A 16,729-nucleotide genomic window follows, 5' to 3' on the forward strand; every position below is an offset into this window, starting at 1 on the left:
GAATGCATCAGTTTGCCTCCGATCAGTCTCTATTCTGCTCTGGAGGCGGACACCAAAACGCTGCCTGCAGCGTTTTGCTGTCCGCTTGACGAAACTGAGCTGGCACAAAGAAAACGGATCCGTCATGAACTCCACTGAAAGTCAATTGGAGACGGATCCGTCTTGGCTATGTTAAAGATAATACAAATGGATCCGTTCATGACGGATGTATGCGGCTGTATTATTATATTATTGTAATGGATCCGTTTTTGCAGATCCGCCCAAAACGCGAGTATGAAAGTAGTCTTACTCGACACTTACTTTTTTTTTGCATCGAGGATTCGTTTGTGTCATGTGACCGTGGAGCATGAGTGAAGCGCTTGCTATTACTCACGCTCTGTGGTCACCCGCTGGCATATGTCCGTTGCATTCATAGTACTGCAAGGCTTATAATATCCACTGTTGTTTCCAGACTGCGTTCCCTATAGCTTTCACTAGAAGCTTCTTCTAACCCACCAGGTTTTATCAGCTACTGTAGCGTCTCCCACATGACAGCATGTACACCACTCGTCAGTCACTTACCCGTCCTGTACAAAAAACGACTGTGTTGTGAAGTGTTACTGTTCATTATAAGAGGTGTTTTGCATCATAAATATTTTAAAGGGGTGCTAGACTTTGTGTCTAGCCTCATGGTACTGGGGAAGGGGGAGAAAGAGCTGATGGCAGTGGGGGGGGGGCAGCTGATGGCACTGCGGGGCAGCTGATGGCACTGGGGGGGTAGATGATGGCACTAGGGGGCCAGCTGATGGCATTGGGGGGTCAGCTGATGGCACTGGGGGGGGCAGCTGATGATGGCATGGGGGTAGCTGATGGCAGGGAGGTCTGATGGCATTGGGGGGGATGATAAGTTGTTTTTTTAAAGGAAAACAGTCTTTTAATTGTTTTTTTTTCTTATTAGAGTATTCGATTAATCGATGGATTAATCAATAGAATACTTGATTGCAAAAATAATCGATAGCTGCAGCCCTAGTTAGGAGAGGCTACAGATCCTCTTTAAGTCTGATCTGAAGTAAGTCAAAATTAAAGAAGGAAAGCATGTTTAGAACTATCAAGTAACCCAGCTAGAATTCCTGTCAGAGATGGGATACCTGCAAGCTTTTCTAGTCCTTTGGGACAAATTACTGTACTCACTCTATTTCGACATTCTCAGGTATTTTTTTTTAGTTGTATGTTCTTTCTGTTGTAGGTTCTTTTGTATGTTTTTTTCTTGTGTACTGTATAAGTAAGAGGGAATATCATACATTATGTGAGATGTGCGGAGATCAAGAGTTTAAAGAGGATCTATCAGCATTCCTGACATGTCTATTTTACTAAATGCTTGTATTCCCCATATTATAAGTATTCTGGAGCATCTTTCCTCATATCTATGTGTAATAAAGTGGGTGTTACTAGTTAGTAGCTCTGCACAATCTGACATTGTCCAATCAGTGCTGCCAGTGGCAGGCTGTGTATAGACACCCCTTTGAGACGCCCAGTTGTCAATTCATACACTTCTAGGATGAATAACACAGAAACAGCACAATGCAGACACCTAAGAAAAGATGCTTCAGAATTCTTATTTCAAGAACTTACGAAAACACATATCGGTAGTGGTGACACGTCATTTTTTAATTTTTATCTGAATCTTAAAGGGTTTCTCTTCCATTTCATCTAACCTGTGAAAGAAAGACAGCTTGGTTAATACTTACCCGCCCCACACTCTGCCAATGCCACTGTCCCCACTACACGTACAAAGGCTGGGGGCTCCTCTGCCCAAGTTTTGACCAGATGTGTGCGCTTCTCTTCCTGTTCAGCTGCATTTACAATTATGCAGCTGAACAGGAAGAGAAGCGCACACATCCATTAGGGACCTGGGTTGGAAGATCCCGAAGCCTGTGTGAGTGCAGCGGGAACTGCGGTGCGACATTGACGGAGTGAAGAACGGGTAATGGTCCCTTTACATGGGATGACGATCTAGCAGACTTTCGGGAAGGAAACGTTCCTTCCCGACAATCTGCTGATTGCTAGCAGAGGAGACCGTTGTATTTACATGTACCGATCTCCTCCAGCTCCTCAAGTGTATGGGGGGGTGCGATCGCTAATGCCATCGCTCTTCTCCACGCAGATCGTGTTTTGATCGTGCTGCACAAAAGATACAATTACCCGATGGATGAGTGTTTTGCTCATTCATCGGGTAATCAGCAATACACTTACACCGCCAGATCATCGCGATGATCTGTTCAATTGTCGGCTAGTGTAAAGGGCCCTAAAGTATTAACCAAGATGTCTTTCTGCCACGGGTTAGAAGAAAAAGGCAGTTTTTATAACTAGCCCGGAGAACCCTTCAGCTATGTCTATAATTTCTATATGTACATCCATATTACAGATTGATGTGGCCCCTAGCAATAGCACCTATTGATGTGTTTTTGAAAGAAAGATAATCTTTCTTAAAGGGGTCTGGTGACAGATGTGGTACTATAGGGAGTTTTAAAGTCCTGTGCCCTTTTATTTTATTATCCTTTTATAGTTTTTAATGCCTGAATAAATCTAAAACAGAAATGATGCAACTTTTTAAAGTCTTGACTATAAAATACTATACTGTTTTGTAAAGCCTGTGTATATGCAGACTACAAAAAAAAACTCTGCGTAGCCAGATCCTGCAGTCATGTGCATTTCTGCCCCTCTTCTACTGTCTGTAGGTTAGCCATTGGACTAGTTATTACATTTAGATGCATTGCAGTCATTACAAAATGATTGAAAAAGTGTACATACTCCTTACCTTTATACAGACAGTGTCTGGGTCTGTTGAAGGCTCTGTGACAACCCCTATGAGCATGATAACAGCTGCTATTAGTGGAAATCGCTTTTGGAAATCCAGCATCTGTTAGAGCAAGAAAGCTCAGAAACAACTGAACAGAATATTAAAGATTTCATACGAGAGAACAACTACATCTCCAGGTAATTTTCTGATTGATAGCGAAAGGCTCCTTAAAGGGGGTTTCTGGTAAAGATTTTTAAGCAAGTGCCAGCGGTCTGCCCTCTGAAGTAGAATATTCATACTTACCTGCTTCACGTCGCTCCATGGCTTCAGCGATGATATGCTGCTTATGGCCACATCAGCACTGAAGCTAGCCATTGCCTGGAGCGGTGCATATGACCATGCCCATGCACTGCCAGATGTATACAGTGCAGGGGCTGGAGGATGGAGGCAGCGTGGTGAACCGGAGAAGCTAAGTATGATTCTTGTATTTCAGGGGGCAGACTCTGGCACTTGTTTAAAAATCAATATTCCCAGAAAACCCTATTTAAACTGTTACTGTCAAAAGACAGGTGCACTTTAAGCAGCAACATCTACAAAACCAAGAACTGTCAAAGACACAACTGAATAATTCATCCAGCTTTTGGGTTAGTCTTCTGCTTTTATTGAAGTCTTCTAGGTCACTATGGGTTTCTCTATGAAAATACCTCCTTTACTCACACCAATACATTTTAAGGTACCATACATTTATAATATCTACAAGTCTCCCATTGATCTTACATTTGAATGATGAATAATACACATACAGGTGAAACTCGAAAAATTAGAATATCGTGCAAAAGTCAATTTATAAAAGGAATTGCATTAATGCAGCTTAAAATTAGAATATTGTGAAAAGGTTCAATATTCTAGGCTCAAAGTGTCACACTCTAGTTAGCTAATTAATCCATACCCCCTGAGCAAAGGGTACCTGAGATTGTGACTTTGGGGTTTCATAAGCTTGTAAGCCATAATCATCCAGATTATAACAAATAAAGGCTTGAAATATCTCGCTTTGCATGTAATGAGTCTCTCATATGTTAGTTTCACCTTTTATGTTGCATTACTGAAATAAATGAACTTTGCACAATATTCTAATTTTTTGAGTTTCACCTGTATTTCACATAGATTTAGTTTTTTTTTAAGTTTTTTTGTATAGTAGGCATTTATTCTATGCAAGTTTGTAGATAATATGTATGTTGGTAGATACACTATAATGCATGCTAGAGCTTCCATCAAATTGGCAAAATAAGCTGATACAACTCAAAAGCTATACAGCATCAGATAAACCCTAAATTGAATTATGACAACATAGTGCTGAGAAATTAGTAGTGTATAGTTAAGAGAAGAATCATATTGTAATACACATAAAAATGAATTCACGTAGGCATGCTATTTATTGGAAAGGTTAGTTTGCATGCTTGGCATTGCCAGTCAGGCTGCTCTCCTGATTTTTCTTTTGTTCTTTTTCTATTTTCGCATAAAGTTGTACCTGGTCTTCCCTAGGATCCCTCTCACAACCCCCTTCTCTAACCCAGTACACATCCACAAATCCGCCAGAATAGGCATCTCTTCTCCCTGCATGGCACACTGAACGTCTGGCTAGTTGACGGGCTTCTTCTTCCTCCATTCCAGGCCTATAGCCTTCATCAATTATGCTATATGCATATGGGGAGCCTGATCCCACAGAAATTATATCAGAACAAAGGCGGGTTCCATCATTGTATACATAACAGATGCAAGGTCCATTCCGATCCCAGCCACAAAGAGTAACTGCAGCACAGATATCAGTTCCTCGGAATGGCATCATGAGGACACTCAACATTCTGGCAGCTCCACGAACACTTGGCATGTCCCCATTCCTCACTTTATACAGCTTGCACTCTCTGGCCAAAGCTCGGCCAAAGAACTGGCAGTCAGCTGCACTTCCTGAAGTGGTGGCCAGCAGATGACTGTGAATTAGGAAAGCCTTGCGACTATCTGGGCTGCAGACAAGTTTTCCAGCCGAAGAACGTGAATCAGTTGCAACAGCAATACCCCTTGCATAACGGAAGGCCAAAGTGGTTGTGCCATGTGCCTGTGGTGGGGGTCCAGAGTCACGATGGTGAGAAGAAGAACCTTGGAATGTCTGAAGAAAGTTAGGAGAACGTTTGACGGTTAAATTGTAGGATGGAAACAGATTTAGGCTTGAATTAGTTGCATCCCATCCACAAACACTTTGTAGTGCCATTTCATCTACAAAATCCTAAATGCTGATAGTGATGTTGCATTAATCTTACTTTAAGGAGGTAAATGGTATTTGAAGATATATAATACACTGTAAATAATGAGATCCAATCCCTGTTCAGCATCTCTTGAAATAAGATGCTTGTGCTAAAGTGCATGCCAAAGCATGAAGAGGAAGAGAAGATGATAAATGAGGGGAAGCAGCATCATGATGCTGCAGCATTAGTTCAGAAGTACATAAACAGTCTTTCTACTGATGCAGAGCAGTAATCTTGTACATACCTTATTTAACCCCTTAAGACACAGTCAGTTTTCACCTGAAAGCGTAATTGCCATTTGTTTTTATAAATGTGTAGGGCAATTGATAATAAACATTTTTTTTATGTACTTTGTTGATTTGGGATTTTTTTAATGAAATAACTGAAGTTGTCTTTTGGCAGTGAGCTGCCCATCTTCACTGTTCAGCACAGTACTGAATAGTGAAGACATTCACTGCCCTGCCCTCACTGCCTCTCTTATACACTACTTACAAAATATTAGGGATATTTGGCTTTCGGGAGAAATTTATGACTTTAAATAGACCTTGAGACATGACTCAAATTTGATTATGTACCCGGCTGGTGGCTGTGAGGAGGGCTTGATTGGCCCTCCTAGGCATGGGCCCACGGTGTAATTTCCCTGTGGCCCCAGGTTAAAGAGGTTGTCTCACTTCAGCAAATAGAATTTATTTTGTAGAGCAAGTTAACACAAGCCACTTACTAATGTACTGTTATTATCCATATTGCTTCCTTTGCTGGCTGGATTCATTTTTCAATCACAATATACACTGCTCATTTCCATGGTTATGACCACCTTTCAATCCATCAGTGATGGTCATGCATGCACACTATAGGAAAAAGCACTAGCTTATGTGCGCTCCTGTGGTCCTGGCCACCAGAGAGGCCTGAGATTTTTCCTATAGTGTGCAAGCACGGCCACCATTGATAGATTAAAAGGTAGTCATAACCATGGAAACGGGCAGTTTATAATGCGATGGAAAAATGAAAAGGCAACGGAAGCAATATGGACAATCAATATATTAGGAAGTGCCTTGTACATGATAAATGCCACTTGCTAAAGTGAGACAACCAATGTAAGGCCTCTGTACACAAGAATATCCGTTTTGTGGTCTACAAACCATCAATCCACAATATACGGATACCATCTGTGTGCCATATGCATTTTTTGGTAGATCTATTGACTTCAATGGGTCCATGGACTGCATAATTTGCAGAACACACATATGGATACGGACAGCATATGGATGATATCCATGTAATGTACGCATCCATATGTCCACAATCACTCGCAAGGGAAGCAGGTGACCACTGTGGCCAGTGATTGGCTGCAGCGGTAAAGTGCCGCCGCTTTCCCCATCAACAGGATGTTTATTTCAGTGCAGTAGGGGGGTGAATAGCCGACCATGGACCAATGGAGATCGAACCCAGCAGTGGGAACCAGGTAAGTATGATCAACACAGGGTTGCCCACTCTGGGAGGTCTGTTATAGTTTTAGATAACCCCTTTAAGTCCCATCTGACGTTAATACGTGCATAAGGATTACAATAAAGATGTTTTGTCCAGCTAATAAAATTGAAAGTCCTACACCACCCTGTCAAAGACTTTAGTAGCAACCAATGACAGGATAGAGCTGCAACTCCCCCAGCCTACCTGCATATTACTATTTAATCTTTTAATATTATAAATTGTAAATTTGTTAGCCAGAAAGCCACTCTAACCAGCACCGTAATGCAGCCTCTGAGGTGTCCCTTAAATCATTTGTCCTCCTTCCATTTTCATTACCTGTAAAAGGTCATTACTTTGGTCACTCATCATCACTGCTTGACATTTACAATTCTATAAACTTTCTAAATATTTCTACAAGTGATTCTTGCACCCTATTCACAAAGTGTTCCTGACCAAGGAAATGCATAGGGAACTTGTTACCGTTTAACAGTACTTTATTGAAAGCTGATGGTACAGATGATAAGCAACAGTTCAGATTCAGCATACAATAATACAAGATATGAATGTGGATCCCCGAAGTGTCACTGAGTTTTGGACAAACTATTGATATGTCATAGAGACATATCAAAAGTTTTGCCAAAATTCAGTGGGGGTCATTTACAAAAAACGGCACTGGCAGGGAAAGTGAGCCTAGTGTAAAAACTACTCCAGTCCCTGACAGCCTGGCTGTTTTCAGGCATAAATGAAAGTAAGGCCTCTTGCACACGAACGTTGTGCATCCGTTCCGTGCATTGGGGACCGCCATTTCAGCCGGGATGGATTGAGACCTATTCAACTTGAATGGGTCCGTGATACGTCCGCACCGCAAAAAATTAGAACAAGTTATGTTTTTTTGTGGTGCGGAGGCACGAACAGAAACACCATGGAAGCACTCTGTAGTGCTTTCGTGGGGTTCCGATCCATGCTTCCGTTCTGCATCTCCGTGATTGCGGACCCATTCAAGTGAATGGGTCCGCATCCGCGATGTGGAGTGCGCATGGGCTGGTGCACTTGTATTGCGGGCCCGCCGTATGCAGGCCGCAATACGGCCACGAGCACACAACGTTCGTGTGCAAGAGGCCTAAATTTGTTGGGACCGATGTCCCAACCCCAGACACTCCCAAGTGACGAGGTCGACATGAAAACGATACGGGGTCCGCTCTGTAAGTGGACTCAGCAAAGAGCAAGGAAGTATGAACGCAGTCCAATAATTAAAACAGACTCCAGAAGAAGTAAGAAGGCTCAGGTAAGCGTGTCTGTATAGTTGACACCATTTTGCAGTGGCAACATAGGATAGCCGAGTTGACACATGGAAAAGCAGAGTCAACGGTTAATAATGATATAGCCAAACGAAACATCAGCCATATACGTGCAATACTGAATTACCAATTTAACACATGGAGTAGCAGAGTTAAGTCTCATTCACACGTCAGTGTTTTGGTCATTGATTTCCATCAGTGATTGTGAGCCAAAACCAGGATTGGAGCCTCCACAGACATAAGGGAAAGATCTGCACCTGTTCTGTGTGTAGAGCCGAACCTGGTTTTGGCTCAAAATCACTGATGCTTGAATGAGGCATTATACTTGCAACACAACTGTTTTGGCTGGATTGGCAGAGGGCAAGGTAGATTGACATCAAGAAATGCACCAAATCAAACAGACTTGCCTTGGCTTCAAGTAGCTAAACAGGAATACTGCTTTATAATGCAGAGATGTGGCCATGCAGCGATGAAGCAGAACTGAAACACACCTGGAATAGCTGAACTATGTCTTGCCTTGGAGCTGTACAATGCTGATCTGTGGACAAGCAGCAATGAATCAGAGTTGATATACACTTGGAGTAATTGAACTTACTTTGCAAAGATCCGACATAGCAGGCTGGCTGGCAAAAGGAACAGACTTGACCAGGAACCACCGTGGCTTGGCTAGGAGTAGAAGAAGACCAGTCAAGCTACTATGAGGAACAGATTTGGCCAGGAACAGACATAGCAAGGAAAGGAAACACAGGAAAGAACATTGACACTAAGCCAGGGAAAGAGACAAACAGCATATCTACACCAAGAACAAAAAGTTGATAGACATGTTAATAATATGTAAAGTGAAAAAAATTTATTCGCTCCCCCTTTTGCAGCAGTAATGCACCTCTTGGATCTCCACAGTACTCTAGAGGACCACAGGCTTGGCTGTGCCATTCAGTCCACTCTTTATGCTGTAAGGGCTCATTCAGACAGCCGTATGCTGTCCACAAAAATGCGGAACTGATTGCATTCCGTTTTTCTGCTGATCCATAGACTTTAATAGGGCCATGTCCTGATTTTCACTGACAAGTATATGACATGTTTAATTTTTTTGCTGAGCCGTGCAATGGAAGAAAAGGGCCCCATAGAAAACAGCATCTAATCCGCAAAAAAATGGATCCGCATTTTTGCGGACAGCATACGGCCATCTGAATGAGCCCAAATCCTACACAAATCTTCTGGCACTTGCGGTTAAAAAATTCTAATCTTTATTTTGAACGCATCATGCAATACAAAAAAAAAAAAATTACGTCGGCTGTTGGGACTTTAGAGATGGTGTCTGCTCCTAAGCAGAGCGGGCACCATAGCCGCAGGGTGCCTACTGTTTCATACAGCAGGCACAGGCAGCTAATGTCCACGACCGGAGGTAATGCCGGTCACGAACATTTAACACTTCAGATGCCATGGTTAGTCCTGACCACAGGCATCTGAATGCTGAAAACCGGGAAGTGCGCACTTCTGGCTGTGCTCCGGCTCCCCCCGGCAGGGATCGGGGGAGCCGGATTGTGTTAACAGCAGCCCCTGTCCTCCTGTGAGACAGGAGGCTGCTGCCTAGTAATTTCTATGGAGCCCGTGGCAGGGCTTCATAGAAATACAGTAAAATCCTCATTGACTCCAATGCTAGTGTAAAATAAAAGTAAGAATTTTTGTAAATAAATTTTTTTTTTTAAAAAATATAAAAATTGGCTGCTGAGAGGAATGGCCGCTTGATCCCACAGCTCCTGCACCTCAGCGTGTTCAGAGAAGCTTCCCAGAGCTACGGACCCTGCCTCCTCTGTGCCTGCATTGGCGATAAAAGCTGGACACCTTCCTGGACAACATGGGCAAGTCGAAAAGGCAGCTTCCCAGGCTGCAAAGCGGAAACCTTGATGGCTTCTTTGAGCGGGGCCCAGCTAAAGATGGCGCGGGCTCCCGCACCGGAATGCGTACCTCATCTCCTCATGGCAGCGCGTCGCCGAGAAGCCCTTCTGGATCCGCCTCACCTCCGCTAGAGCCCGACATCCTCTCTTTAACAGAAACGGAGTTTCCTTCGTTCCCACCGACGCCTAGTGACCTGGGAACCCCAGGGGCTACAGCTACTCAGAGCGGCGCCACTGCTGACCTGGCAGGGCTCTCTCCATCTTGCAGCCCCCAGAAACAAAAACCGCGTTTGGACACATCATGCCCTCCTGAGGTCAGTACGGGATCATGGGCACAAGCTGTGATGTCCCCAGCAGTGGTTCCTTTTAATGCATATCAGGCCTCAGATAAGCCCTTATGTGAAGATTCCATGAAAAATATGCTGATGGCCTTGCACCAGTCCCTGCGTGCAGACATGGCAGGGCTGATTAACCCCCTGGCGTCCAAAGTCAAAGAGACTTCAGATAAGCTTTTGCATGTGGAGAACAAAATGGCAGATTTTGCCACTTCACAGAACAACATAATAGATGCTCATAATGATTTAGCTGATGAACTGGAGACTGTTAAGAGCAAGCTAGCGGATATGGAAGACCGTTCCAGAAGGAACAACGTGAAATTCCGGGGTATTCCAGAAGAAATAGCACCCCGAGATTTACAAGCATATCTCAAGAGCCTCATAAAAGCGTTGTTACCTAAAATACCGGTCCCTGACATGATCATCGATAGGGCACACAGACTTCCAAAACCACCACATCTTAGCGCTGATGTTCCAAGAGATACGATTGCTCGGATCCATTTCTTCCACACTAAGGAAGCCTTAATGTTAGCAGCTAGAAACTGCAACAACCTGCCTGCTCCTTTTCAAACAGTCAGACTTTTTGCTGATCTTTCCAGGGCGACATTGAGACAAAGGAGAGAATTGCAACCGATTACCCTGGCTCTCAGGGATAATAATATTCCGTATAAGTGGGGCTATCCGCAGAAATTGCTGATCCGTAAAGATGAAAAAACTCACGTGGTGAAATCTGTCTCAGATGGACGAGAACTTCTATTGTCATGGGACATTTCTCCCCAGATGGAAAGAAGAGGGAATCGCACCCGGGATGATCGAATATCCGCATTTGGGACTCGAGAGGACTGACTTCCCTACACGGAACTTACAAGGTTTCTGAAAAAACACAAGGAAGCTGTTACCAATATAGTGCCATAGTCGACAGAGGCTTATTGACATGGAGACCAGATTGCATTCTTCACAATGGGTCTGTTGTCTAACCTTTTATTTTAGGTGCGGTCTCTATGCTGAAGGACTCCGTGTATTTGAGGCTCCTCTCAGCCTCATTAGTGGACTTACGCCACCTTTGTCGCACAGACGGGCTCAGCTGTCTGGTGTTTAACTTCTTCCTTCTGTTTTCCCTAACCCAATTATTTCTGTTCACCAATTGCCGCTTTAACCATCTCTCTGTGGCTACTTGTCATTTCTGCTTATTGTTAGGCAGTTGCCTACTGTTATTAGAGTTGGTTTGATAATCTGTTATTGTCTGTCAGACCGTACTAAACTTGGTTCCTCTTTCCACTCATATGGGTCTTAAAATCCTATCACTGAACGTTAAAGGACTTAACTGTCCACAGAAAAGATCATATGTCTGGAAAGAGGCAGCCAAAGCTGGAGCGGACCTCATTTGCATCCAGGAAACTCACTTACTACAGGCGGATGCTAAACGTGTGCATAATCGATTTTTTCCTCATGTATTGCATTCTCATTTTAGCAAGAAGTCTAGAGGGGTATTCATAGCTGTCAAGAACTCAGTGGCCTTTACTATCATCTCCTCAAAAGTGGACTCCAACGGCCGATACATCATCCTGGTATGTTCCATCAATAACATCACCTACACAATAGTCAATGTATATGCGCCTAACAATCGCCAAATTACTTTCCTGAGAAAATTACTGAAACAACTAAACTCATTGAAACAGGGAAAGGTAATTGTTTGTGGGGATTTTAACTCGGTGATGGATCGGTCGTTGGACACTTCCAACTTAACCAGGCGTTCTGGAGGGGACTTAGCCTCTCTCTTTCATGTAGAGGGACTCATTGATGTGTGGAGAGCTCAACATAGCATGGAAAGAGATTACACATTTTTCTCTGCTCCTCATCTCTCATACTCACGCATTGATATGTTTCTCGTAGATCAAGCCACCTTATTGCATACAATTTCATCTGACATTGGGCTCATTCAATGGTCCGACCATGCCCCTATACTATTGACCTTAGAGGATTTATATCAGTTTCCACGTGCTCCCATATGGCGTAACGACACGTATTTATTTTCCAACCCTGATACAATTAAGGAGTTGTCTGCTGAGTTGCAGGAATTTTTCAACTTCAATGTTGGCTCGGTCGCGGATGAATATATCCTGTGGCAGTCCCATAAGGCTTTTATTAGAGGCTCACTGATTAGATTAAAATGCAAATTGCGGAAAATTAGAGAAAGAGAGATATCTCAACTGCTTAAATCTATTGCAGATCTTGAAAATCGTAATAAGCTATTACCGACATCTCAAGTGTCCTCCTTACTGAAGGCAGAGAGAGATAAATTAGGAAGTCTGTTATCTCGTGACTATTCTAGATCCCTGCTAAGGTTGAGGTCGAGATATTATGCCCAGGGGAACAGAGCTGGCAGGCTACTGGCCAGTCAACTCAAGGCCCAGCAAACCAAATCAAAAATCCCATTCCTCATACATCCGACATCTAAAGCGAAGCTTCTAGATCCTAGAGACATTGCTGAACAATTCCGTAGCTATTATCACAGCCTTTATAATCTTAAAGAAACAGTTACTCTACCCGATAACTACTCTGAATTGGTGGAGAATTTTCTGAATCAATCTGATTTACCTACCCTTTCTCCCAACCAGCTTCTTTTGTTAAATGCCCCCCTCACGTCCCTTGAAATTCAAAAAATAGTAGCCACTCTCCCATCCGGTAAATCCCCAGGCCCAGACGGGTTGTCTAATGAGTACTACAAACATTTTTTTCCTGTACTGTCCCCCTATTTACTGGATATTTTCAATCGAGCTCTTGAGGGAACCCCATTCCCATCTGAGATGCTCACAGCCCTTATAGTTACCTTACCAAAACCTGGTAAACCCCCGGACATTCCTCAAAATTTCAGGCCAATCTCATTGCTGAATTCAGATGTCAAACTCTTCGCCAAGTTGACTGCCAGTAGATTATCAGCTATTCTCCCTTCCTTGATCAAAGACGACCAGACAGGATTTGTTAAGGGCCGTATTTCATCAGATAATACTAGGAGATTGATTAATCTGTTTGACCATGCTGAGTGTAATAATATCCAAATGTTGGCGGTGACGCTAGACGCTGAGAAAGCGTTCGACCGTTTACATTGGTCGTTCGCGTTCTCAGTCCTCCGCAAGATGGGTTTTCATGGTTGCATATTGAACGCTTTCTCTAGTTTATATGCCTCCCCTCTGGCCAAAGTATGGGTTAATGGGGTGTTATCGGTCCCTTTCCAGATCACCAATGGGTCCCGTCAAGGGTGTCCCCTGTCACCCCTATTGTTCATCTTGGCTCTGGAGCCTTTAGCTCAGCGTATTAGAAGAGCTCCCCTTGTTCAAGGAATAAATATTGGTGGAAGAGACCATAGAATCTCGCTATATGCTGACGATATCATCCTCACATTATCGAGCCCCCTCCAGTCGTTGAGATCCGCTTTTGACATAATAGCACATTTTGGCACACTTTCGTATTACAAGATCAATAATTCCAAGTCACAAGCTCTTTTACTTAATATCCCTCAGACAGATGCCAGGGAGCTAAAATCCCGTTTTTCACTAGACTGGCAGGATATGGAACTCCCATATTTGGGGATCAAGTTGACGTACCCCGGCTCTCTCCTATATAGACAGAATTACGAGCCTCTCCTTGAAACTATGTCATCTGATTTTTCCCTTTACACCATGAAAGATGTATCATGGGTTGGCAGGGTGGCAGCGTTTCAAATGATGACGCTCCCTAAATTGGTTTATATATTTAGAGCTCTCCCTATCCCAGTTCCTGACCAGTTTTTTCGAAAAGCGCAGGCAATATTATCCAAATATATTTGGAAATCATCTAAACCCAGAATTGCCCAAAGACAGCTTTTCCTAAGGAAAAAGGCCGGTGGTCTAGGACTGCCCTGTATAGGGGACTATCACAAGGCTATTGGCTTATCACTTGCCAGGGAATGGTGGGATAGAGACTGCGATAAAGCATGGCATCAAATTGAATCCCATTCACTTAAGGAGGGCTCGTTGAGGGATCTACTCATCAGTATATTGTGGAAGGGGAAAATTCCTGATCTTTCTCTCCGGACAATGAAACATGTAGGGAAGCTCTGGTTACACTTTCATAATACGTGTGCAGACTCTACCGACGCCTTGTTTTCACATTTAGATACCCGTTCACTGGAATGGATTTTGAAAGATATCAATCTTAGCAGATGGCGGGATCAAGGCTTCGAGAGAGTTTCTCAGCTTATCGGTCCTGAGGGTGTTCTCTCGTTTAACAAAGCTCAGCAGATGTTTCAGCTTTCAGCTGGAGAGATATTTAACTACCTTAGGGTAAAGCACCTACTGGAGTCTATTATTTCTAAGCCTCCCTCTGTACATGTGGGGATCCTTCAGCTTTATTATTCCCGAAACTTACTAAGGAAAGGAGCAACAGGAAATATATACGAATATATGGGAGACAAATCTAAGTTTGCTAAATCCAAACCATTCCTGAAATGGGAGCGGGACCTGGGTCGTACATTCTCTGGAGAGGACTGGACCTGTGCAATAAGTTTCTTGACCTCTAACTTTAAATGTGTTACACATTATGAAGCTGGGGTTAAGACACTCCTAAATTGGTACTTTACACCCAAGAGGCTACATATAATATACCCTACTTCTTCTCCTCTGTGCTGGAGGGGATGTGGAGTCGTGGGCTCATTGCTCCATATTTTGTGGGCATGCCCAATTATCACTGGTTTCTGGAAACAGGTGTTTGTACTGCTGAGGGAATTATCTGGCCATGATATTTCCCCTTCTCCGGATCTCGCTCTTTTATTTTTGGGTATCCAACGTATTCATCCACCATATAGACCCATCACGGGGCGTGTTTTACTTGGAGCTAAATTAGTCATAACCCGCCATTGGAAAAAAGTGATCTCTCCTGATATTTCAGAGGTGGTAGCGGAGTTGAATAACACATGTCGTTATGAGAGAATGATTCCCCCCTCAATGCTCCCTCCTGCTAAGTATAGATATACCTGGAGTCCCTGGATTGCACACTCGAAATTCTCCCAATGAGTGACCTTTACAGATCGTGTTTATTTAGAGGAAGGTGCATAGATTCACTCTCAGATATCTTTCTATTTGGGTCCCTCCTGTAGTTTAGCCTACTGATATGACAGATACGTTACTGTACGAATTGGTTGTGGTACCTTGGTGTTTATGTAAAAACACTTCACTGGTATGCCTTTGTCCGTTTGGTAATATCATTGTAATATAATATTGTTTTACTGGATCTTGATTTGTGGTTTCTAACTGTCAATGTTATGCCATACCTTCCATGATAATGGAAATTTTGTTACTGGATCTACCTCTTTGGTGGTTGCACCCACCTTAACATGTCTATGTTTAGCCATGATATGCTGATACTTTTGTTGAAAAATATCAATAAAAATGTTGAAATCAAAAAAAATATAAAAATTCAAATCACCCCTCTTTTCCCCAAAGCAAAAATACACATCATAGGTATCCAGACGTGCAAAAATGCTGATACTACAAAACTTTAATCCCAATGCGAAAAACGGTGAAGCGAAAAAAAAATGGCTAATTTGTCATTTTTTGGTCACTTCTCCTCCCACTAAACTTTTTATAAAAAGTAATCAAAAAGTAATATACACACCAAAATGGTATCACTGAAAAGTACAGATTGCCCCACAAAAAAGTTATAGGGGTCAGAATATGAAGACTAAAAGAAAAAAAATATTTTTTTCAAGATTTTTTTTTTTTTTTCAGTATAAAAAGGCAATAAAAAATATACATATGTGGTAGTGCCGGATTCATACTGACCTGGAGAATGAAAGTAGCTGGTCATTTTAATTATATAAAGCACGCCGTAAAAACAAAACCCAAAATACTGTTGTGGAATTGCGTTTTTTTCCAATTTCAACCCATTTATAATTCTTTCGCTGCTTCCCATCACATTGTATGTTGCATAAATAGTGCAATTAGAAAAGACATCTTGTCCCGCAAAAAATAAGCCATTATCAACTATGTGAACAGAAAATAAAAAAGTTATGGCTTTGGGAGAGCTGGGAGTAAAAAATGTAACAACGGAAAATCTCCCAATCATGAAAGGGTTAATGATATGCAAATGATAAAAAATGGAAACAAAATATTTAAAATATTTAAATGTATTCAGTATCAAGTATGAACGCATCATGCAGAGAATCAGGCACTTACACACCTTGGCATACAATCAGTGAGCTTATTAATGATTGAGGAATTTTCTGCCACACTAAATGCACTTGGGCATGCAAATCATCAAGATCTGCTAATGGCAGCTCCCTTTGCAATTGCCAACCAATGATGTCCCAGATGTGCTTGATGGAAGACAAGTTTGGAGATTCTGCAGGACATGGTAGCATGTTTAACGCACACATGCTGCTCACAGTAGCACAGGCCTGGAATTGTCCTGTTGAAAAATGGGCTCCTGGACACATTGGAGAAATGAGAGTACCATTGGTTCCATGACCAAATCAATGTAATGCCAAGCTGCTAGTGTACCTGAAATGAAGACTAGAGGAGGGGTTCAGGTACTGTACATTACCGCACACAACATAACATAAGCCCAGAGTTAGGGCCGGTGTGACATTCCCTTGTGAAGGCCACGTGGTCTCCAG

General features: G+C 42.7%; 1 protein-coding gene across 1 annotated transcript; it reads right to left on the minus strand.

The window, feature by feature from the left end:
- Nucleotides 1–4,223: 4,223 nt before the first annotated feature.
- On the minus strand, nt 4,224–5,045 carry LOC120990854 (proteasome subunit beta type-11-like). The gene has a single exon (XM_040419739.1). The coding sequence runs from the start codon at nt 5,043–5,045 to the stop codon at nt 4,224–4,226; it is 822 nt and encodes a 273-aa protein (XP_040275673.1).
- Between the last annotated feature and the right edge of the window lie 11,684 nt (nt 5,046–16,729).

Source organism: Bufo bufo, chromosome 2, assembly GCF_905171765.1.
Source record: "Bufo bufo chromosome 2, aBufBuf1.1, whole genome shotgun sequence".
Taxonomy (NCBI): Eukaryota; Metazoa; Chordata; class Amphibia; order Anura; family Bufonidae; genus Bufo; species Bufo bufo.